Source organism: Pelodiscus sinensis, chromosome 15 (genome assembly GCF_049634645.1).
Source record: "Pelodiscus sinensis isolate JC-2024 chromosome 15, ASM4963464v1, whole genome shotgun sequence".
Lineage (NCBI taxonomy): Eukaryota > Metazoa > Chordata > Testudines > Trionychidae > Pelodiscus > Pelodiscus sinensis.
In genome coordinates this window covers 32,005,355-32,030,083 of record NC_134725.1, presented here as the reverse complement: position 1 = coordinate 32,030,083, position 24,729 = coordinate 32,005,355, and the positions used below count along the sequence as shown (strand labels likewise).

Genomic DNA, 24,729 nt, shown 5'->3' with positions numbered 1-24,729 from the left:
TACAGCCAAGATGGGTTAGCTCAGTGGTCTCCAATCTTTTTAACCACAAGATCACTTTTTTTATTTAAGTACAATGTAAGATCTATCACAAACTAAATACCCTGATCCACTTTATTCCCGCACCTTCTTTGAGACCCTGCCCCTGCTCCACCCCTTCTTTGAGGCCTCACTCTGCTCACTCCATCCCCCTTCATCCCCCTTCCTCACTCACTTTCAACAGCCTGGGATGCAGGCTCTGATTTGGGCCAAGGAGTTTGGAGTGAGGGAGGGGCTCCGGGCTTATCCTAGAGTGGGGGGATTGGGTTCCAGGAAGGGTTTCAGGGTGCAAGCTCTGGGAAGGAGTTTGGGTGTTGGAGGTCTCACGTCTGAAGCAGAAGGTTGGGGGCAGGAGGAGGTTCAGGGCTGAGACAGGGGTTCAGGAAGCAGGCTTTGGCTGGGCATCATTTAACTGAGACGGCTTCTGCGTGGTGAAGCAGTGGGGTTACGGCAGTCTTAGCCCTGCCCTGGCTCTGCCCCACTCCTGAAAGCAGCTGGCATGTACAGCAATAGCTCCATGGCACCATGTACTGCCCCTCATCTTTAGGCACTGAGTCCATAGCTTCTGCCCATGGTTCCCTGCTACTGATCAATGGGAGCTGCAGGAGTGGTGTCTGCAGGCAAGGACAGCATGTGGAGACCCCCTGCTCTGCCTCTCACAGGGGATGCAGGGACATGCCAGCCTCTTTCAGGAGCAGCAATTATCACAGGGATAATGACTCCAGCCACACCAGGTTAGGCATCTTAGAACCTCACTAATCAAAGAATTACATTTAAGCGTAAGAGAGAAATGAAAATTATAAAATGCAGAGACCAGTCACAAACCCAAAATAACACTCCTTTTACTGCTTGCAAACTGTAACAACAACCCACGTATGTGTTGGGTCAGGAGATAAGAGGGAAGAACAGTGTGTGTTTGTGAGATTGAGACACACACACAGTGTGTGAGAGTGACAGAGATTTGCATTGCTAAGCTTCCTCCATCCCCATCTCTCTGGGTGGGGATAGGGTACAGGAGTGGGGGGAGGAGAGACACCCTGTCATTAGCCCCCCTCTTCTCCCTCCCATATCCTCCTGCTCCCAGGGGGCAGCTCCAAGGCAGAGGGCAGGAGCAGCAGGACAGTGGGTGGAAGGGCAACTGAAGTGCCAGCGCTTGATAGCTTCCTGGCCAAACCAGTCAGGCTCATCTGTCAGAGGCTCCAAGATCTAATGGTAGATCCTGACAAACTGAAGACAAAGACTAAAGACAAACTGAAGACCTTCAGCTGACAGAAATGAGGCGTTTAGGGGAATCCTTTCCATTATGATAACTGAGCGCAAACTGAAGTATGGGGCGTCCCAGTGTAAAGTCGCCACAGTATACATCCATTCCATGCTAAAGTTGTTGAACTTATATGAACTGATGCATTATAAGTCCTCCCATTCCCTGCTTTTAAGTCATGGGGAAAAAAAAAAAGGAGCAAATGGAAGTCAGTCGTGGGAAAAAAATTCCCTGCTTTAAGTTGTTTTGCTATAAGTCCAAGTTTTTTTGAACGTATCTTGGACTTATAGCAAGGACTTTTACAAATGCTGGACTTATAGCATTAGACTTTTAAATATGCTGTACAAAAGAATGTGAAACCTAAACCAAAAACTGTCTCAAGCAATCTCTCTCGGATCCATTTCCAGCCAGCAGGGAGAACGCTTCTTTCAGCTAACTGTGTGTGAGCCTTCCCTCTGGAACTCTCTCAGAAAAAATCAAATCTGGTAATTAAGACACAAACCACAAGAATTACATTTTCAAGTACATAATCCAAGCCCACAAAAAAATAGTTAAATCTAAATGAAACAAACCTTTCTGAAAGTTAGATAAAAATGTAATCGTGGATGAAGCTGTAATTCTGAAACACTGATGCAAAGCACTGGTCAGAACTGGCAACAAGACAGTTCCTGCCACCTTAGATAGTGACTTTCTAATTTCACTACTTGAGCTTTCACTGCATCCCCTGAACATTTAATGTAACAATACAAAGCTGACTAGAAGAGGAACCTAATGATAGGGGATTGCTTAATGCTGACTGGGTCATTTGAAATTAAATATATATAATTATAAAGGCACAAAACTATGCGGGGGAAAAACTGAAACCATAGTCACACATACCTAGGCATATTTTTTAAAAACCCTTATTTTCCTGCCATGCCAAAGAAGCTTGTTCAACACTTAAAAACACTGGTTTACATAAGAGATGCTCCAAGACTCATTTGTGTTGAGCAATCATGGTCAGTTACCTTATAGTTTAGTTTTAGACTGTGTGTCCCTAAGGGAACAATTCCAAACCAGATACTTACTTTAATGCCAAGTCTGAATGAGACTAACCCCAACTAGCCACAAAGTCTGGCAAATCCTACCATAATTATAATCTTGCATTGGCAGACAATACAGTAAATAGTCTGTCAGGATTTCCACTAAAAATCCTTCTTTTTTGTGAATTAGTAAATTCACATAAAATGTTCTAGCTATAATCATTAACCTGCTTTAAATTTAACTCTCGCCCACATTAGTTTCAGGTTTCCCTTTCCAATCCCACAGTACTCCCCCCCCTGCTGCCCCCTCTATTCTTTTGACACTATTTTACAAAAGCAAAAGAAAAGTCAAAATAAGAAGCTATATTAGGACAGTGCTATGATCTTCCTTCAAGCAGAACAGAACATTATGAATATTAGATTAGCCAAATATTATTTCAATAACTGTTTAATTGGTCAAGAATTTTAGTATCTGAAAATTTGGTTAAAATTTGGTTTAAAGATCAGTGCTTATATATAAAAACACAAGGAATTTTCTTGTGTAAGTATGTAAGAAAATAAGAGACACTTATCAAATAGATATGTAGATTCAACTATGTTAAAGAAAATTACCCAAATGTGACAAGTTCTCATGTGAAAATTATTTTCATTGCTACAATCTCTTTGCATCTAAGGTTTTGCCTATACTGGAGATTTTAGCAAAGTAATTCCCATTCTGCCACCATCAGACTTTGTGGTATCATCGGTAGGAACTCAAGTGTAATCAAAGCTTTAGCTACTGCTAGCATTTTATTACCAGTGGGAAATGTTTGCTAAAATTCCTTCTTGTAAATAAATACTGCCAAAGAGTACATCAGAAAAGCAAGAACAGTTCATACTTATGAATAAATTGGAAATCAACATTTCTAAATTACATGTTGGCATTCTGGCAAGTTTCCTTTATTTTTATCACTTGAAGTCCACTGAACCAGCACTGAATACCATCCTCTGTCTTTTCATAATACTGCACTAGTATTTCAGTGCATGAGCAGATACAGGACTTGTGGCATAAAATGAAACTGCTATGATCAAAATTTTACTTGCACTCCCTGTAGGTAAAGAATTTTAGAGCAAGACTAGCTACTATTACCCTAAATTTTCAAATTTGAATCTAAAAGATGAGAACTTCCTCTCTTTCTCAATTTTAAGGTTTGGGGAGGGATTAACCTTCATTTTTCCTCATTATTTTGTATCTTCCACTAAGTAGAGTTCTAAGAGTCTAACATACTGAAAGCAACAACTTAATGTTCCTCTGATTTCATATTATAAAAAAGACCACTAATCATATATTCATTATCAGGTGGAAGAAAAACTTTAACTTAAATTTACATCACTGATTTGTTTTTATTCAATCTGATTAAGTTAGTAGAAAGTGGCACATTTTCAGACACTAACATCACACTCAGATATTATACTCTGCACACACACTATTTAAAGCTACAACCCCTTTCTTGGGCACTCAAAGATTAAATATATTAGATTTTAGGGCCTTAAGAGAAAGGCAGACTGATGCTCTTTCCCTCAGCAGACTGATGCTCTTTCCCTTTTTGTAATTCATTACAAAAATTATTCACTTTTTTCAGTGCTAGTATATTAATTCTATCATATAGACCAGAATCCAAGCTTTCATCCAAATATGTGAGATGGAATGAGATGCATGGATAAAAAACCTACAACAGTTGAGTCTGGTTAATTCAATCCAAATTCTTAATATTTAACATTTACAATGCAGTTGTACCAAGGGGCCAATCAGGACAAGAAAGTACCTGATTCATATAACTAAATAATTAGGTTATTATGGATATTTGGCATACATTTTCTCTGGGGTTTTTTTACATCTTTTTTAGACTTAGTATTGATCTATTTATATTATATGGAACTATCCCAAAAATACACCAATCTGAATTTAAATGTTAATAGATCTTTCTCCAAACTTGTACAGATTAGTTGTTAAAGAAACAGTGGGATCATATTATCTTCTGCATCCTGTTTTTCAGAGTTGTATATTAATGCCCAAGTTCTCTTGAAAGAGCAGCCTGAAAATATGGACCGAAAGGATATTTCCGATGACAGCAATAGACTAGACTACAACTCAAGAGAGCCAGACTCAATTCTTGGGCTCTGTCACTGGACATGGATCACCAATGACAAATTATGTAAACCCATCATTCCTTATGTATAGAATGGGGATAACTACTCCACTGGAGTAAAAATATTAGCACATTCAAGAAAATATTAGAGAAGATTAGCACCATAAAGCAAACTATACAAAAGTGCAAAGGCATGCCAGTCTTCCCTCCTGGTAGTGTTTCAGTGATCTAGATGACAGTGAGAAAAATATATGTTGTCAGTTTTCACTGGCACATGTTGTGGTCCTCATGACACAACTGCACTAACAAAAGTACAACAAAGAGCAGTACAAAGTCTCTGGGGCAAGTACACTATACTATTTATCTGTGATACATCCAGCACATTTTCAGGCTCATTGGTTAATCTTCATTGGTTACATGCAGACAGCATCATGGGGGGCAGGCAGGTAGGGGTTGGGGTGCACTGGGAGCAGGCTTTTTGCCCTTCCTTACCCCTTGTTGCTGTCTCTGTACCAGGCAGCAATGTGAGAGGAGAGTGACAAGTAGGAGGAGCTCCCTACTCATACCAGCTCCCATAGAGCTTTGATTCCCCCCTCCTCCTCCCACACACACATACTGCTATATCAGAGGCAGCAATGTGGAGGGGGGCAAGTGGGAGCCCCCCCGGCCAGTAAATGTGTAACTTCTGTATTTTTTCTGTAATTACACATTTACCTAAATAAACACATTTTAACATCCCTAGTAAAAAGGCTTATCTGTTTATACATCAGGAAGAAAGCACAAACAACAATAATTTGAACTTGGTAGATGTAGGCTATTTGTTAACTTGATATTTATGGAAAAAACCTGTACTTACAGGCATATTTAATTGCTAACTTTGTTTCATATTAGCCAAACAGTACCTCACTACATACACAACATGGCTTTAAAGGAGGATTAACGATCCAAGAAATCTGAGCATCTATTTGCTTGGATTAAGCTTAAGTTTTCTTTATCACCAGTTCTTTTCAAGCAGCTTTTGAGAAACAGACTGGACTTGAAAACTTTCTTGTGGTTACTGCTGTACTTTGAAATCATAGGAATGATGGAGAAATTATATTTTTGGCTTCTTGATTTTACATATTGAAATTCATAGACAAAGTATGCTTTTGCCTGTTGTACTTTGTAACATTTTAAAGAACCACAGAGTTCAATATCATGATGGTTCATGGTTACTAATTTACACTTCCAAAACACGTACGAAGGGAAAAATCCATATCTGCAAAGAACCTGAAAAGGCTGCTGAATCTTCTATCACTGAGATCACACATATATAGTCATTAGCTGCTAAACTCAGTTTTGAATCCATCATTGAGATTCTCTGATTAATGTAAAAATAGCACTGCTATTCCTTCTTGCGAGCAGAATATTGTTCTATGAGTTGGGTGGTTCCTGAACAATAAAAACACAGGATTTTTCGATTGTCAAGTATTTAGCTTCAATCAACTTTGACAGGAAAAAATTTAAGTGATCTTAAAAAACAAACAAACAAACAAAAAACCCCACACACCCCAAGAAGCATGACTTAAAAACATGCTCAATTAAATTATTCCTTTTAGGGACATGGGACCTAAACCAGTAGCATGGTACATTTGAATGGATCCCCAAGCCTGTGTGGACTCCTACTAAAGACACCTGGACTATGTCTAGAATACATCACTCTTTCCAAAGAGGGATGTAAATTAGACAGACCGAAATTGCAAATGAAGCCAGGATTTGAATTTCCTGTGCGTCATTAGCATAATTGCATCTCAGCGTTCTTTCGAAAAATGCTATTTCTAAAGTGAAACTGCAGTCTAGACGTGGTTCTTTCAAAAGGAAACGCCTTCTTCGAAAGATCCTGTAAACTTCATTTTTTGAGGAATACAGGATCTTTTGAAAATAAAAACCTTTTTCAAAAGAACCATGCCTAGACTGTGGTTTCACTTTCAAAATAGCGTTTTTTGAAAGAACGCCGAGATGCGATAATGCAAATGAAGCGTGGAAAATTCAAATTCTGGCTTCATTTGCAATTTTGATATATCTAATGTATATCCCTCTTTCGAAAAAGGGATGTAGTTTAGACGTACCCGTGGTGTCCTCATGGGTACAGGGGTCTGCCCATGAACACAACACTGCTGGATCAGACCTTTGTAGTGCAAACCCAATGACACTAAAAAAGTTAAAATAAGTAAGAGGAGGAAGACAAATTTTACCAGAATTTTAGAAAACTAAGCAAAACAATGTGATAGCTGGCACCCAGTCAAATCTGAGTTATTAAATTTTGTGATTTCACCATTTTAGGACATTTGGCAGCACTCATTAGGAAGAGTGAACCACTCCAGAATTGGGCAAATATATTTTTAATCGGATAGACTATGTTAAAGTTTCTATACACAATGAAAATGACTATATTATAGTAGACAATAACATAGCTGTATTTTGGCTCAACACTGAATAACTTCAAACTTAGCCACATAGACCATATACCAGAAAATATTTCTTCAGGCCTGAGGAATTTGACAATTTAAAATGTTTCTCTTGCCAAATTGATCAATTTGAGAAAACAAGCTAGTTCTAATGACTGAAAAGAGTTTATACCATTTTTAATCATGCTAGTCTCCCACAAAGTACATCCAGTTTTGACCTGTACATCCTGGAAAAAAAAATCATACGCCCAATGGACCAGATCCTCAACTGGAATAAACTGTTAGATTTCATTGTAAGGTGCAACTCCAATTTACACTGTCTGAGAATCTGGCCCACCTTCTTACACTGAAAAATAACATAAGAACAGCCATAATGGGTCAGAACAACGATCCTTCTAGCCCAATATCCTGTCTTACCACCAGTAGCCAATACCAGATACCTCATAGGGAGGGAACACAATAGATAACCCTCAGGTGATCCCTCCCTTGTCACCCACACTGCTGGACCTTTTGAATTCACTTTACATTTAGCCTGTAACAAGATTTCATTACAATTTAACATCATATAAGAACACTGACAAAGTCCTCTACGCATCCTAGTTATGACAGCAATAAAGCTAAAAAAAACATACTATTTCTTTTAACATTAAACTGAGTGGCGAATCCACTGGAGAAAAGGAATTTCACTTATATCTGGTACTCCACAAATTACCTACTTATTTCCATATTTCACATTTTGTGACCTGTGATGCAACAGGTAACCACAACAGGGTGCACTACAATAGTTATTTCAGACTGATCTTTGAACAAGTTTAAATTTGTGTTATTTCCTTAATGCAATGATTTAACAAGACTCTTTGTCAGCCCCTTATGACTGCATAAGAGTAAGTACACAAGAATAAACATGCAGATAAACTTTTTAATTGCTTTCTTTAAAGCAGAACTCCCAATTGCCAGCCACCAGCTTTCCTTTACACTGTATTTCTGGGATCATTCAAATTAGAAGTTATCCTATGCCTAGTGAGGAACACAAGAGCACATGCTTTAGCTCTGCTATATACATGTTTCTTCAATAATTTTAAACATGAAGAGATTTCATGTCATGTTATGCACATAACTGAAACATCTGTGGAATTTTGTAGGAAGACCTATGATCTAGTTTTTAGGTCTTATATCAGACTACAACATACAGCATTCATACAGATATTGCTACAACAGTAACAGACACTAGTTCTAAAAATGCATCTAGTCCAAATTTCCTGAGGCTCTAATACACTAACAAAACAAATATCTAAAAAGCAGGACCAAAACTCAACTAATTTTCTCTTCTTTATTCAAGATACACACCGTGCCAAATGGAATTCTCTTTCATGTTAGCTTGAAAAAACAGTTGGTTTTAGCCTGAGACCATAAACATGTTTTATTCTGGAGCACTTTTTCCCCCCTCAAGTAAGAAAATCCATGGAAACAAGAGGTGTATTAATGGAAAGACTGATTCAATCTCAGCTATAGTGGGTTGTCTACAGTTGAGTACAATGATCTGTTGAGTACTTCCAGCATTTCAAACCTGTAGCCTGGGCTGGCTTTCTGCTTTTGTACTATCCGGCTACTGCACAGAGCAGAAATGTTCCCTTATAGACTACCAACAAAAGAGGATAGAAAACAGTCAACTCCCAGAGGTTTCTTATTTGATCGGGGTTTTTTTTTATTACCAAACCTGCAGCAGCAAAGCAACTCACATGAAGAGGAAACAGATCACTCGCTTCTAAGCGAGAATGAGGGTGGGGAGGGAGAATTACATCCAAGACTGGAAGCTGTGACCCCCCAAGAGCGCCTCACTTTTAGCAAGTTACAATGGAAAGCAGCAAGCGCAAATGGAAGGTGGAACCCCACAATCGCCGGGCAGAGCAGAGGGGCAGCGTGTTTCCTTAACCCGCCTCATCAATCCTTCTCCTTGAAGGAGGGGGCCTTGCCCACAGACCCCCCCCCACCCACCCCACACACCCACCCCACACACACACCCGTCAAATCTACCAGGAGCCAGCGCCAGCGCAGGCAGCCCCGAGCCCGGCACACGGCCGGAGAAGGCGTGTCGCTGTCTCCCCTCGGCTGCGGAGAGACGCCCCCCAACGAGCGAGCTTTCCCGGCAGCAGCTCGACGCGGGGCTCGGTCAGGGGCTCCCCCAGCCCGCCCGCGACCCCCGCCGGTGTCAGGCCCCCCCCCCCACGCCCAGCCCGGGGAGCCCCCTCGCCCGCCCCGCTCACCTCCTCCATCTCCCGGGCCATGCCCTGCAGCTGCTCCTCGTCCTCCAGCAGCTCGTTGAGCTGGTGCAGGGTCAGACCCTCCAGGCGCCGCGCGTCCACCGCCATCCCGGCCGCTCCGCTCCGCTCCCCGCGCCGCCGCCGCCTGCTCCGCCCGGGCCCTGCGCCTGCCGCCGCCCGCGCCAAACCGGAAGTGCCGCTGCGGCTGCTCCCCGTGCGGGTGGGCAGAGGGTGACGCCCCGCGGCCCGCAGCGCCCCCTGCCGGAGAGGGACGGTTGGGGTGCGGGAGAATCCGGGGCTCGCGGAGGGGAGACACCCGCAGGGGAGCGGGGGTCACTAGCAGGGAACCTGGCGGTCGCTGCGGGAGACACGAGGAAGGGACATGGGGGCCAGTGAAGGGGAGCAGGGGTCACAGAGGGGAGACACACTAGGAGGGAAGCTGGAGCTCACTGAGGAGAGACACCAGCAGGAGAGCAGGGGTCATGGCGGGGAGACACTAGAAGGGACTCTGGAGATCACCGAGGGAGACTCTAGGAAGGGACATGGGGGACGGGGAACAGGGGACACGGAGGGGAGACAGGAGCTGGGGTCGGTGAAGAGGAGTAGGGGGTCACAGAGGGAAGACAACAGGATGCTGGGGGTGGGTCGCTGATTGACATTGCGGTTGCCAGGTGTCCGGTTTTGAACCCAACAGTCCAGTATTTGAGCTTTCCGTTCGGGAAACCCATTGAGAAAATAGAAAGGAGAAAATAGAACTGTCCGGTATGTTCTAAATAAGATGGAATGTCGATTGTGATGTCATGTCAAGTGTGTCCCGGATTTTTGTTGAAACTATCTGGTTTCAACCCTAAGTGACATTGTGTCAGCACTGATGGGAACTGAGAGGAGGGTGAAGAGAGGAAAGGAGAAGGTTAAAGAGGAGTGGAGTCAGGGCAGCAGTGAAGGCTTTTGGGGAGCATGCAGGATGGGGAAAGCAAAGTCACTGGAGTATTGAGGACACAAGGAGGGTAAGTGGGGAGCAATGGGATTACATAATATAAGAACATAAGAACAGCCATACTCAGTCAGAGCAAAGGTCCATCTAGCCCAGTAGCTTGTCTCCCGACAGTGGCCAGCACCGGATACCCCAGAGAGGGTGGACCGAAGACAATGATCAAGCGATTTGTCTCCTGCCATCCCTCTCCAGCCTCTGACAAACAGAGGCCAAGGACACCATTTCTATCCCCTGGCTAATAGCCTTTTATGGACCTAACCTCCATGAAATTATATAGCTTCTCTTTAAACTCTATTATAGTCCTAGCCTTCACAGCCTCCTCTGGCAAGGAGTTCCACAGGTTGACTACACACTGTGTGAAGAACTTTCTTTTATTAGTTTTAAACCGGCTACCCATTAATTTCATTTGGTGTCCTCTAGTTCTTCTATTATGGGAAATAATAAATAACTTTTCTTTATCCGGCCTCTCGACACCACTCATGATTTTATATACGTCTATCATATGCCCCCTCAGTCTCCTCTTTTCTAAACTGAAAGTCCTAGTCGCTTTAACCTCTTTTCATACGGGACCCGTTCCAAACCCCTAATCATTTTAGTTGCCCTTTTCTGAAAACTTTCCAAGGCCAAAATATATATTTTTAAGGTGAGGAGACCACATCAGTACACAGTATTCAAGATGTGGGCGTCCTGTAGTTTTATACAGGGGCAGTAAGATATTCTGGGTCTTATTTTCTATCCCTTTCTTAATAATTCCTGAAGCAAAATGCAGGACAATGTAGCACTTTAAAGACTAACAAGATGATTTATTAGATGATGAGCTTTTGTGGGCCAGACCCACTTCCTCAGATCAAATAGTGGAAGAAAATAGTCACAACCATATATACCAAAGGATACAATTTTAAAAAATGAACACATATGAAAAGGACAAATCACATTTCAGAACCGGAGGGGGATGCAGGGGGGGGGGGGAAAGGAAGGAAGGTAAGTGTCTGTGAATTGATTATATTAGAGGTGGGGAGAGACACTTACCTTCCTTCCTCCCCCCCCCCCCCCCCCGCATCCCCTCCTGTTCTGAAATGTGATTTGTCCTTTTCATATGTGTTCATTTTTTTTAATTGTATCCTTTGGTATATATGGTTGTGACTATTTTCTTCCACTATTTGATCTGAGGAAGTGGGTCTGGCCCACAAAAGCTCATCATCTAATAAACCATCTTGTTAGTCTTTAAAGTGCTACATTGTCCTGCATTTTGCTTCAGCTACCCCAGACTAACACGGCTACATTTCTATCACTATTCTTAATAATTCCTAGCATCCTATTTGCCTTTTTGACCGCCGCTGCACACTGTGTGGAAGTTTTCAGAGAACTATCCACGATAACTCCAAGATCCCTTTCCTGATTTGTTGTGGCCAAATTAGCCCCCATCATACTGTACATATAGTTGGGGTTATTTTTCCCAATGTGCATTACTTTACACTTATCCACATTAAATTTCATTTGCCATTTTGTTGCCCACTCAGTTTGGCGAGATCTTTTTGGAGGTTGGATAGGGACACCAGGACTAGGCAATGGAGACTGAACCTCCCTCTTTTCGCTACATCGCCCCTTCAGGTCAGGGTTGAGGTATGTTGATAGGTTAGGAATGAAAAAATGTGTATTACCCTTCCCCAAGCAATACCTGTTCCATGGGTAACAATTTGGCACTTTTCAAAGCACTAAACCAGCCCCTTCATTCGTCTGCACAAATAAAAGTTAGCAAGCTTTTGATATTTTCAACATTACTAACCATTTAGGTCCATATTGTAAAGTATATTTTAAAGCAGAACTTCTGGCTACAAACATTTAAGACCAGGTCCTGCAAAGACTTAAGCATATGTTCAAAGCTAAACACGTGTGTAAACAATTAGAGGGTCGGTACTGAAACATAAATTCCAAGGGTAACACTAAATGACAATGTGACCCTTGGTGGTTTACGTTTGGTAAATAACAAGGACAGAATCAATTTCTGCTTTATCATTTCTATTTAGTACAAAATTAGAGAGTAAAAGTTAAATCTATCTATGGAATTTATAATGCCACTTATCACAATAGCAGCTGAGCCAAATCAATACCAATAATTAATTCCTTGGACTTCCAGCTGTTTCCTGTATTCCTCCATTTTAGGGGTCATAAGTCTGCATGGAGTAGGGTTTTTTTCCAGGGGAGAAAGGCATGGGAATAAAAGGGAATTGTGACCATCATTTAAAATAGAAAGATTGAGAAAGTCCTTGCCACTCTTCCTAAAGATGATCAGACTCTGAATTCATTTGCTCTTTACTGGAGGATTGCTCCTTAGTCAGATCTTTTCAACAGAGAACATTTTGTCTCCAGTTCTCACAGACTTTGTCCTGAGCTTTGCAATCTGCATTGTCCGGGAGCTGTCATGATGAGACTGAATTCAGTCTTTTATGTAATGGGTTCTTGATTTATTGCTTTGAAAAATACCAAAACTGGCATCAGAAACTCACAGTTCATGGCACCAGCCTTGGGGAAGGTGGACACTTTCAGACACAGTAAGTACAGCAGTCATTTTCAGTTTGTGGTATGCAGACCTCTAAGATTTCCAAGGGGGTCTGCACCTCCATGTGAAATTTCAGGGACCTATAAATGAAAAAAGGATGAAAGCCACAGAGTTACAATAATCCAGAGTAACATAATTACATGCATTTTTGTTCCCCTTTTGTTTATGACTGTACAGCTGTAAATTGGGAAGGAAAACTTTAGCCACATTTCCTTACTAATTTAGTTCTTGGCTGCATAAAGTCTCAGAAGAATGACCACATTATTGTTCTCAGATCCAGTTTTAATACTCACTCACATAAAAATAGCTAATATAATATATTGCCAAACTCTTGTCAGTGTTAAGCATCTTCCTATTTAAGGGTGAGATCACAGAACATATATAAAGCTCTTTCAATCAAGCCTGCATTTAATATTAAATTATAACATTGTTTAGACACTATTAAGAATGTAAAAGCCTAGATATTTAAAGTAACAGAGGAGTAGCCGTGTTAGTCTGAATCTGCAAAAGCGACGAGGAGTCCTGTGGCACCTTATAGACTAACTGAAGTGTAGGAGCATAAGCTTTCGTGGGCAAAGACCCACTTCGTCAGATGCATGTTAGATATTTAAAGATTCAGGACCACCACACCAGAAAGTTTTGGCTCATATGTGAGTGTCTGCTTTGATTTTAAAATGGGATGGTTTCATCAGATTAACATATGTTTAAGTACACGTTAAATATTTGCACAGCAGCAACATTTTGAAATGTTTTATAGACTATAGGAAAATATTCCTGATGTAGCTCCTTTAACAGCAATGGAGTTACACTAGGAATTAATTTAGTCTATTAATAGTTTGACTCGGGAAATCTCCAATGATAGTAGTTGATAAATAAAATTGACTAAAAATAACTTACTGGATCAATATGTTTTCCAATCTGTATGTTATGTATGTACTGCCTTCTTGGAATAGTTAGTTAGAATATTAGCAGCCAATGCAAATAGGAGGGGACGAGTAGTGGTCACAAGGTCATCATCCTAGTTTTTATCACCTTTGATGTGATGAAGAAATACAATTACCATAGTAGGTAATCTTATCTCTGGTGTAACTTCATTGAAGTGTAAGGAAGTTACATTTGAATTCACTGGAGTGATACCAAAGATTAAATTGGCCCAAGATATCTTAGCAAACAGCTTTAATGTATAGATACAAAAATTATCTATCATTGTCTAATACTACATACCCACCTTTTTGACATGCACAATCATGAGAGACAAGATGGGTGAGGTAATATCTTTTATTGGACCAACTTCTGTTGGTGAGAGAGACAAGCTTACACAGATCTGAGAAATGTACTCCTCATGTCACAGTTAAATACAAGGGTGGAACAAATTGTTTGGCATAAGTAGTTAACACAAGGTACCATTAAAGGTGAAGTTGCCCATTAACTTCCCTGGAGTCACAGGAAAAAGAAGGGAGGGAGCAGAAGTAGTTGGGCAAAGTTGTTAGCAGAGTATAGATTGTTGTAATAAGCTATAAATCTAGTATCTCAAGTCAGTCCATGATTTTTAGTGTTGAGCAAAGTTATGAATTTAAGATCCCAGGCTCAAATATGCCTATAATTATGATGATTATTTATAGGCAAGCAGTACAACATGTATGATGTTTTTTATTAAGAATATCACTGTTGTGTGTATATTCTCATCTGTGGGGAATGCTACCTAATGGGTAAATAAATACTACTCATGAGCAATTTTCACCTGTTTACAGCTGACTGACACAAGCTGCTGCAGTATGACCTTGGTATTCAAAACCAGCAGATAGTTGCTATGACAACACAATATCACATAACATTCATTAGCATACCCTCATTTTTCTAGAGATTTAAAAATAAATAGATGTCCCTCCTTTATAAAGTGGTTATAATTTTATCAGGGTCACTTTATAAACAGTATGGGGCAATGGGGCAGTTTAAGGATTTGGAACTTTGAGATATAAACCTAGTTTTGCCACTGACTAGTATTATCTTGGGGAAGTTTCTCAGTCTTTGCCTGTTTCCTCATTTATAAAATTGGGAATTTTGCCCTACCTCCCCGGGAGGTTATTTGGAATAACAAATACTTGTAAAATGCTTTGAGTTCATTGTGTGAAGCCCTATCAATCATTTATCATTAATATTAGAAGACTAACCTGCTGCCCAGCTCTTTCAGAGCAGGAGGTTGGTGTGGGGGGTACGGGAGTCAGGGTAGGGCCTTGGGATTTGAGGGGAGGGAGACGACAGGAGACTAAGGGAATTGGGGGGGGGGGGTGAGGAGGGACACAGGGCAGGGAGTTTCGTCCAGCAAGGACTTTTCTCTGCCTCAGCACCCCCAGCCACCAGGGGCCTTCTCTCCCCTCCCCAGCCACCAAGGGCCTTCTATCTTACCCTCTTCCACTGCTGTGGCCAAGGGCCAGGGAGCAGGGAGTAGTCAGAGGCAGAGGAGCTACTTACATGGTCTGGTGACAGGCAAGATGGCAGAGCCCCAACCCTGCTGGCCCCTCTCTTGATGGTATGACTGCCCCCCAGTTGCCACTCTGCAGATAGCTCTCTATATGCAGAGTGGCCCCCTTTCCATGTTATGGAAAACAGTCCCATTCCCAGCTCTTCCCATTTCCTTGGCACAACCAAATCCTGACCTTGCTTTAAGTTATGATAAGAGGAAGCTGCATACCAAATATGGTGGTTCTAGCTCTCACTCTTTAGGAGGAGTGCTTGAGCAAACAGACATATATTTCCAAAACATATTGATAACTACAAACTACTTGTTTAGAAAGTATTAGGACACTAGTTATTCAGTTTACAGTGACACAGAGAGGAACCACTCAGGGTCAGTCCACTTCCTCTCTCCCAGACTGCTGTACTAAGTGGGAGCTATGTGAAAATGGGGGTAGCCTATGAGTAATCTAGACATCAGTAAACCAGTTCTAACTAGTCACACTTTTCACTAGTGGCATATACATGGTTAAAAACCAACTAATAATAGTGACGTCATGGCAAAATTTACAGAGGGACCTGAATGAACTCATTAGTGCTTAAGTTCAATACATATTTCCAGTAACCTTTCTGTCGTCTTAGTCAGACTTGTTTAAGATCTATTGCTCTTGGGGTGGAGTTTCTGTTTATTGCTGCCAAATAGGTGGCATTTTAGACACCTGTAGCCCTGCCCTTTCTTGGATACAGTTCGTTTGTAATTTAGCTTCCTAACCAACTGGGAGAGGCACCTGAGGTTGAGAGAGGTGAAATGACAGCAGAATTCAGCTGCATTTGTATAAACATATATTACAATATTGACAGTTATGTGCAAGTTAATTCAATCCCATTAATGAAAGAGAAAAGTATTGAGGCAGAATGGTCTTTTGGACTGAGCACAGTGGTGTCAGGAACCCAGGAATTTTATCTCTATTGGGACACTGGAAGGTAAGTCACTTATCACCAACTTGTCAGGCTGAAGTACAGCATGACATGACATCAGGCACGAAAGAGTGGTGTCTTTTTACCTTTACTAGCATCACTTTTACACTTTGGCTGTGTCTACACTGGTGCAGTCTTGCACCAAAGCTGCCGCTCTTGCACAAAAACTTGCTGCCTGTCTACACTGGCCATGTGTTCTTACACAAGTAAACTGATGTTCTACCAAATAAAATCAGGGCTTCTTGTGCAAGAACTATGATGCTCCCGCTCAGGAATAAGCCCTCTTACTGAAGAGGCCAGTGTAGATAGGCAAAATTAATTTCTTGCGCAAGAAAGCCCAATGGTTAAAATGGCCATCAGAGCTTGCTTGCACAAGAAAGCATCTACACTGGCAAGGATGCTCTTGTGCAAAAGCACATGCTAGTGTAGACACTCTCTTGTGGAAGAGTTTTTGCACAAGAACTCTTCCACAAAAGAGTTCTTGCGCAACAAGCTGCCAGTGTAGACGTAGCCTTTATGAATTTTATAAATCTAAATTTAAATTTGTAGGCATGCAAATTTTGGAACACTGGCTCCTTTCCTTATAGCACTTAAGTCCATTTCACTACGCCTGTGGGTTTTATCTCAAAGCTATTTAAAAAATGGGCTGGATATACATCAAAGTGCTTTCTTTTGTCAACAAGAGTTTTGTTTCAGTAGAAATAAATGAAAAGGCTCAGGATAAAAATCATGTTACCTTTGATAAAGAATCCAAAGTATTAGAATCAACATCCAGCCTATTTTATGAATATTTATATTGATTTATTTTTAAACATGATCCTGGATCTCCCTTTTCTCACCTTTTATCCTTTCAAGGTTACTTCCGGGATCAGTACATATTTATTGGCTGTATCTGTGTTTTGCAAATCACCTTCTTGACAGGTTGTTTTGCCTAGAAAACTGGTTAGTATAGAAATTGAATTTGCAAATCTAATCTTTGGAGCCCACTAACCCTTGTAAGTCTGGTTGGTAAACACCATGTATGATGCTATGCCCCATATTTTTACGAAAATATGACTTTGAATATGAATATACATAACTCAAATATACTTTACCCAAAATAGGGCAAGTAAGCTATCATTCAAGACTCTGTAGTCCCCTGAAGATACACATTCTATTTATATGACTATCATTCTTGTATGTGAAATTAGAAATATTAAGTGGAAACCTGTTTTATTAATTCTAGGTCTTCTAATGAAAGCCATTAGCGGTACTCAAGGAACTTAATGGCCCAGTGCTCAAGATAATGACCTGTACATGGTTTTGTTTTTCCTGTAAATCAAATGGAGGTTGGTCTTACAAAGACATATGACCATGCCACCTGGTGCTGGAATGCATCTTGAATTTGGTATTTTTCCAGAGGGGAAGGGGAAAGAATTTAAGAAAGGATTCTTGCCCTGGGAAAATTCTATCGAAGAGATGCGAAGCAAAGAATGATTGGTCTTCATTTGGCTTTTGAAACTGCCTCCCCACCTTAAGAAGATACATAAGAATACCTGGAAAAGAAAGACCTGTAACAAGAGGAGTGGAGGAACATGGCTGGACCCAGGTCAGAGAAAAAGATCAGCTCTGGCTTGTGAAGAATTGGATCTGAGATAAGAACTAGGGTGGAGAACATGATTTGTAACAACTTCTATTAGAGAACATCTACACTGTGGAGCTATTTTGAGGTGCCGGAAGTATCCCAAAATAGCTATTCCGTGTCTATTGAAGCAGCCCATTATTTCAAAATAGATTTTGAAATAACAGGTAGCTTATTCCAACTTTGTGATAACCCTCGTTCCATGAGGATTAAGGGGAATTCTGGAATAACAAATTATTCTGAAGTTACAAAATAAGCTATTTCAAAATAGCATTGAAATAAGCTATGCAGTTTGCATAGTACAAATTGCATAGATTGTCGAGCTAAAAGTGCTGTGTAGACACACCCTTAGTGTGTCAGGCTTAGCTAATGTGTGCTTTTTTTTTGTTTAGTAACTTACTTTGATCTGTCTGTGTTCATTTGCAATTGCTTAAATCTTACTTTTTATACTTAACAAACACTTTTGTTTATTACTAAACAGTGTAAATTATTACCTGTGGGAGGAACAACTGCTGAGCATATTTCTCACTGATTAAGGAGGTGAACATGTTTATGAGCTTTCTCTGTATAAAAGTTTTATACAAAGACAAGACAGATTTTTTTTTGGGGGGGGGGGGGGGGTTTGGTCCTATTTGGGGCTTTGTTTCTGGGTGCTGACTAGTGCCTGTTGCTTAGCCTTCCCAGAGCTGAGCTATTGTCAGCATCTCTGTGATTCTGCTGGGGGGTTGTTATCCCCAAACTGTCTTTGCTGGAGGAGTCCAGAACTTCAGGCCCAGTGGGACAGGGTAGAGGGGCATGCCAGAGGGCACATAAGTAGGCTCAGTGGTATGATGAGCACACTGGCTGACAGTCTCAAGGGCATCTCTGTGCTCTAACCTGTTACACCATGTACACTGTTCAGTGACTTAATTTGTTAGTATATTCAGGAAGAAGAGCCACACCACGAGCTTCTCTTCTAGTCAAATGCTAATTCTCTCATATACCAAAATGATGTGACCATCCAGCATGTTAGAACAAGGCTAGTGGTCCCAATGCTAGTTGAGAGAGTGACAACTGATCATCAGTACTTTGCTTTTCATGCTAGAAAGGGCAGGGGAGGCTACCAAGGCAATACAGTGAAGGCCTAATCCTGGACATTTTGGTAACCATGAATTCCCAATGAAGTCAGTGCACAAGATTTAGAAGCTCAGGTAAGGTCAGAGATCTAGCATCCTACATATGGAAATAAAGGTGCTCAGTGGATCTGTAACATGCTTCCATACCTTTGTAACCAAACACTCCCATGCCTAGCCATTGAAATAAATACGTTCTTATTTTGGCATAGTGAGATGCAGGATTCCCTGTAAGATGCACACCTGCACAATTTCATTCCCACCCATCCCCTCAGCAGAGCCATACAGCTGCGGCCCCAACTGCTTCCATGGGCAGAGATATGTAGCGAGTGACTGCTTACCCCAAGAGCAGCTGGGCAGCCACCACGTGGGCTGTGTGGTGGCTACCAGAGCTGGAGCTTGGGCCCCAATACTAAAAATAGCACAGTGTCCTGGCTCCAGGTCTGGCACACAGGGGCAGCCACCCACTGCATAGTCCAGCCCATGGGAGCAGCTGGGGCCACAGCTGCAGGGCGACTGCTGGGGCCAGGGCCACAGTACTAAAAAGAGCACTGTGGCCCTGGCTCCAGCCCCAGCACACAGGGCAACCTCCCGCCATGCTGCCCCACTTGGCAGGTGTCAGGATAACTAAGGGGAAGGTGGGTGAGGAGCAGAAGAGACTTGTGCTGAGGGGAGAGGAAGGGCCTGGGCACGAGGAGAAAGGGGAAGGTACCAAGGGGCAGGGTGGAGGAGAAACAAATGCCAGGGGACCAAGAGGAAACAATGAGGGGAATGGGCAGGAGGAAGGAGGGTGGGGGTGAATGGGAAGGTGTCAGAGGAGGTGGGAGTGGGGAGGGGACGGGTTGATGCTGGGAGAGGGGAGGGGTAATGGGGGCAAGAGGAAAGAAGAGGAGTGGGGAAGTTGTGGGTGTCAGGAAGAGTGACTGAAAGGAGGGGTAGGCATGAGGAAGGTGGGGGTTGGAGCAAGTCGTGTGAGTGCACAAAGGGTCATGAGAACTGGGCAGAGGGTGGTGAAGGGGTGGACACTATGGAGGAAGAGGGCAAGGAGGGCATGTTTTGGGAGAGTAGGGAAGACATGAGGAATGTGCTGGGGGTAAGGGAAGGAGCAGGTGTTGGGGAATTGTGGGGGTGAAACAGAAGGGCAGACATGGGAAGGGGTGAGGAGGGACAGACACCAGAGGGCAGAGGAGAGAGGCAAGGCAGGTGGGTAGAGAAAGGTGTTAGGAAAGAGGATGGGGAGGGGAGCTAGAGGAGGGGTAGGCAGAAGGGGAGGGAAAGAGTGGGTTCAGGGGTCAGCGAGGAGGGGGAGGGTAGCAAGTCCCAGGAGGGCTGAGGGGAGTGAAAAGGGGAGAAGCCAGGACAGCAGAGGGTGAGGGGCAGCAGGCACTGGGAAAGCCATGGAGTGAGTGGAGGGTGGGAAACTTGGCAGCAGAAGGGAAAAGGGAGAGGTTTATAACTTGGGTGCCACATCTGAACAAGCGCACATGAACTCAGTACTGGTGCACAGAACAAAACTCACTTCTCTCATGGATGGGAAATCTTAGAGGGAACACTAGTCAGATGTATTGGAATATACCCATAGTGCAATAAACACAGCTGGGTTTATTCACCAGTTTCCATTGTGATATCAACAGGACATCTGCTTTCATTGTCAGTGTGAAGGTACATATGATGCATGACCACAGTATCTCTCACTTTCAATAGATTTCTGGTGGGGTTCTTCACCATTTACGCGAAACACAGCTGTGTTTCGGCCAGTATGCACATGTTTCTTGGAATGACATGAAGTAGCTGTAGGAAGGAAAGTGCTATACACATGCTCAGTACAGCAACTGCAATTACTCTGAGCTTCTTTCCAAACCTAACTTCTTCCTGCTCTGCAGCATGTGCCTGCAGTATCAAGGTCAAAAGAGTAAGCTTGACAATAAAGCCAGTTGAGTTGTGTGTGCACAACTCCTTTATTTTAAAAAGGATAAAACTTTTTCCCCAGGGTTGCATAGTTCAACTGCCTCAGACTTTGCAAAGGAGAAGAAGTTTACTCCACTTTAAAGAACAATTGGTCAAATTTTGTTTCTAGTTACACTGATATAAATGCAGACTTAACCCTCTCCTTTTCAGCTACTACACGGGGTCCATCCATGTGTCACACCTACAGAATAGTTTTTCTGCATTCAGGTATGTGTCTTTAACTATAGAAAGATCTATAGAATGGTATGGCTGACTCTTTAGAACAGGGGTGGGCAATCATTTTTGACCAGGGGCCACTTCAGAATTTTTTTGGTGGCCTTGGGCTGCTCCAGAAGGGGCGGGACCTCAGGCAGAAGGGGCAGGGCCCAGGACACTTCCGTGCTTCCCCACCCACAGACCTTGATTGGTCTAAGGATGGAGGAGCATGTGAAGTCTTTGTCTCTGCCCCCCACCAGAGAGAACAGAACAGCTGGCCATTCCCTCTAGGTGCCTATGCCCCTGGAGGTCAGAGGAGACTGTGTGCTCTCCCCTAACCCCAGGTCAATCAGGACCTGGGGATGGGGGAAGCATCCAAAGTCTGCCTCCGCCCTGCAAGGGAGTGCCACACTTAAGAGTCACCTGCCAACTGAACAGATGACCAGGCCTGAGTGGCCTGGTGGTGGGGGGAGGGGAAGAACAAGACACGAAGTCTCTTGCTTCCTGCCCTCTGGCGTGCAGTGCTTAGGGTCTACCCTGGGAGGAAGCAGCAGGACCTCCATGGGCCAGATCAACCCCAGAGGCCCTTTTGCCCACCCCTGCTTTAGAATGAGGCAGAATTTCACAAGGCCAGGAAGAGAGAACAAAAAAGACTAGTAGGAATGGTATCACCCTTTGAATTCCAAGACTCAAACTTTTATCACATTGCAAAGGCCAGATACTAAAGATAGAGCAGGTAATGGGACACATTGCTTTGTGAAATTATAACATCACATAAATGCAACTTTCAGGCCAAATGAGAGACACATTAAAAACAAGTCATGAAGCTGGGTACACCTTCTGTTAGGCTTCTGTGTAATTAGCAGATGTTCAACATAACTGATCCTTGTAGTTATTGCAAATCATTTCCAGAAAGGTATGTGATTTCATTCACAAGCTGCAGGTTATTTTTAACAAGACAACTTATTTGTAAATGAATCAAGTCTTGACACTAGTTTTGAAGTTGAACAGCAGAGGTAGCATTTTATTTTTGAAGTATCTTCTTTGACGACACCAAATAGTGTGTAAAATGTCACTTTATAACAACATTGCAAACAAGAAACCTGCCACAAAGTATTACAGAGCAGCATCCAAACCCCAGAAAGTCATTAACAAGAGAGCTAAAGTGCTTGAGGTCATTAACTGCCTATCCTGAATCAATCTTCCCTGTATAAAATACAATGCTATTTTTAAATAGTACTTTGCTGACTGCATAAACATTCCTGCAATCTTTATGGAGTGATACTGGGTGGACCAGATCCACCAGTGTTGTATGGAGTTAGAAATAGTATCTCTCTTTCCACCCTCCTACTAAAAACATAAATAAATAAAAAAAAAAAGTCAAAGAACTAAGTGTGGAATTCAGACAGCTGAGGCTGAAGTTGCTAGTATAGCCCACAGCTGAATGGGGCCTAGGTAGGGTTTATAAAGTGCCAACATTTATATGCTATACCTGACTCAAAGTATGAGTTTAAAAACAAATTTTGAAATAAGACGGACTGACTTTCGTGGATGATGGACCCAGACAGACACCATGCTGGTGTCCATAAAGATAGAGCAACTAAAAAAATTAATGAAGCTGTGGTAAAACTTAACATCCTGTAAAAAGAAAAAAACCTCACCAAACTCCTTCAGCAGTTCAGAAGGAGGCTCTGCCAGTGAGCTCCTGGGTTACTGCAGTGAAGCTAACAAAAGCCCTACATGGTAATATTTTAGACCAGAGCTTGAGCTTGCGGACACTGTGCAGAACTCTCATAGATTTGAATAAGAATTCTGAGTTTAGGGGCTGATCCAATTCCCATTGAGGCCCATGGGAGTCTTTTCATTTACCTCACTGAATGTGGGATTGGCACCATAGAGTGACTACAGGATCAAGATCTTACTTGATGTTCAATGTCTTCCTGTGAGTTTACAAAACTCCCTCCTGAGGTTGGTTAAGGGTTTAGGGTTCGCTCTCTCCAGGCATGCATGTAACACCCATTACAATTAACAGCAGTTAAACAGGCATATCAGTGGGGAAACAGACCCTAATCAACTGCTTTGGGAATTGCTGACTTAAGAAACCCAGGAGAAACATCAGCAATTGCTAAAGATCAACCTGCCCTTAATAAATTGAGTCCATTGTGTCCCTATTTTACCCGTCTGCCTACTGGAAGCTTAGTGTGCGTGGTAGCAAACAGGCCTTGTTCTACAGTAATATGTGCGAATCTGCACTAGAGCAGACCTCTGTTTCAACATCTTGGCAAGGATCCTACAGGGGGAACCCTTTGTGCTCTCTCACTGGTGAGCTAAAAGGTTGTAACCATCCTGTCTCAATCCAGAGAGCACATCACAACCGGACCTCTTCATCCAATCCTCTGAGTGTCTTCATCGAATCTCCCCAGGGAGCAGCCAAGCTAGTCTCCTGATGACATCCGTCCCCTGTGCCAGTTTCAAGCCCGAGGATCTGTCTCTGCACCAGCCTGGAATAAAGGCCTCCTTCTTCCAGGAGCTCCTTGTGCATCCCCTGCTGCACCACACAGCCCTTGTCTAAAACAATAATGTTGTGTGCCTTCTCAACAGTGCTCAGCCTGTGGGCTATGACAAGCACAGTGTGGTTCTGCAAGTCACCATAAATTGCTTGCTGAATCTGTTTGGGAGTGGGGGAAGGGAAGAGATTAACATGCAAGTGTCACTGTTAACCATGGGAGGTTATTTGCAATAAAAGATTTATTCTCCTTTGGAAACACAGATGATCTAGGAACAGTCCCATTAGTACCAATGGGAAATAGGAATGAATGCCACTTCCCTGGATGGACTACTTATCCTTAAATACTCCCTCAAATCACTCAAAATGTGGCTGACAAATCCCATCCGTGCAATAAGCAGCCGCTAATGCAGCCACTACCCAGTCTGGTGGGTCTAGCGATTACAACCCAGATCTTACAAGGTGAACTCTCATTAGACTGGGCAGTGAATTCAGAAGCTTCTCTAGTTGCAGGTGGATAAAATAATCTTGCACCTAGTAAATGCAGTGATTTGGATAAATGGGTATATTCATTGGCTGGGCATCAATAAAGGCAGCATCACAAAAACCTGAAATTTGTATTAACATAGTAAGGCAGACATAGTAATGGGAGGGGTGGTACAAGGGAAAGCAGAGGCAGGTGGTTGCCTTTGGCTCTGCACCTAGGGCACTGGGGGGAGGGGGAAGTTGCTCCAGGCCCCATGGACCCCTAGAGGCAGCCCTGGCATGGTTTTAGGGGGCACTGTGGCAGCCAGATGTCATAACAGACTAGACAAAGGCTCTGACTGCTCACTATCACAGAAGGCTCCCTGAGTATTTTTGGCAAGAGTGGAGGAGCTCATTCAGGTATCCCAACTATGATACAATTCAGGCAATTCTGCCCCTTTCTGCAGTTTCACCAAGATACAGATTTTTCTACAACCTGCCCCAAGCTGCTGTGTAGTGTTGCTGTGCATGGTTTAACTTCTTCAGGCAATCATATTTGTATCTAACCTAAATCCATCAATCTGGTGTGTTACAGATGCTGGATCATTCCCTCTGTGATGGTTGTCATGTTATGTTTGAAAGAAGACAAAATCAGAAATTAGTTCCTAATTATCACCCGCTCATACACCGACTGCCAGATGTTATGAAAGCAACACATCA

The 24,729-nt window shown here is 42.6% G+C and overlaps 2 protein-coding genes and 1 long non-coding RNA gene across 4 annotated transcripts in view; 1 reads left to right on the top strand and 2 right to left on the bottom strand.

Annotated features, from left to right (window-relative positions):
- VPS37B (VPS37B subunit of ESCRT-I) overlaps positions 1–9,341 on the bottom strand; it is a 38,396-nt gene extending 29,055 nt beyond the window's left edge. The window contains exon 1 of the mRNA XM_075898590.1: positions 9,160–9,341. Coding sequence (XP_075754705.1) covers positions 9,160–9,264 — 105 coding nt within the window. The 5' untranslated portion in view covers positions 9,265–9,341. The remainder of the gene's footprint in view (positions 1–9,159) is intronic.
- Positions 9,342–9,505: 164 nt separating this feature from the next.
- Positions 9,506–24,719, top strand: LOC142818512 (uncharacterized). Its single transcript, XR_012896014.1, has 4 exons — positions 9,506–10,163; positions 17,368–17,730; positions 20,994–21,050; positions 24,605–24,719. It is a non-coding gene; the product is annotated as an uncharacterized LOC142818512 (long non-coding RNA).
- The window catches only part of ABCB9 (ATP binding cassette subfamily B member 9), a 43,012-nt gene continuing 40,316 nt past the window's right edge, over positions 22,034–24,729 (bottom strand). For both annotated transcript variants that reach the window (XM_075898583.1, XM_075898584.1), the window contains exon 12: positions 22,034–23,706. In XM_075898583.1, coding sequence (XP_075754698.1) covers positions 23,407–23,706 — 300 coding nt within the window. In that variant the 3' untranslated portion in view covers positions 22,034–23,406. The remainder of the gene's footprint in view (positions 23,707–24,729) is intronic.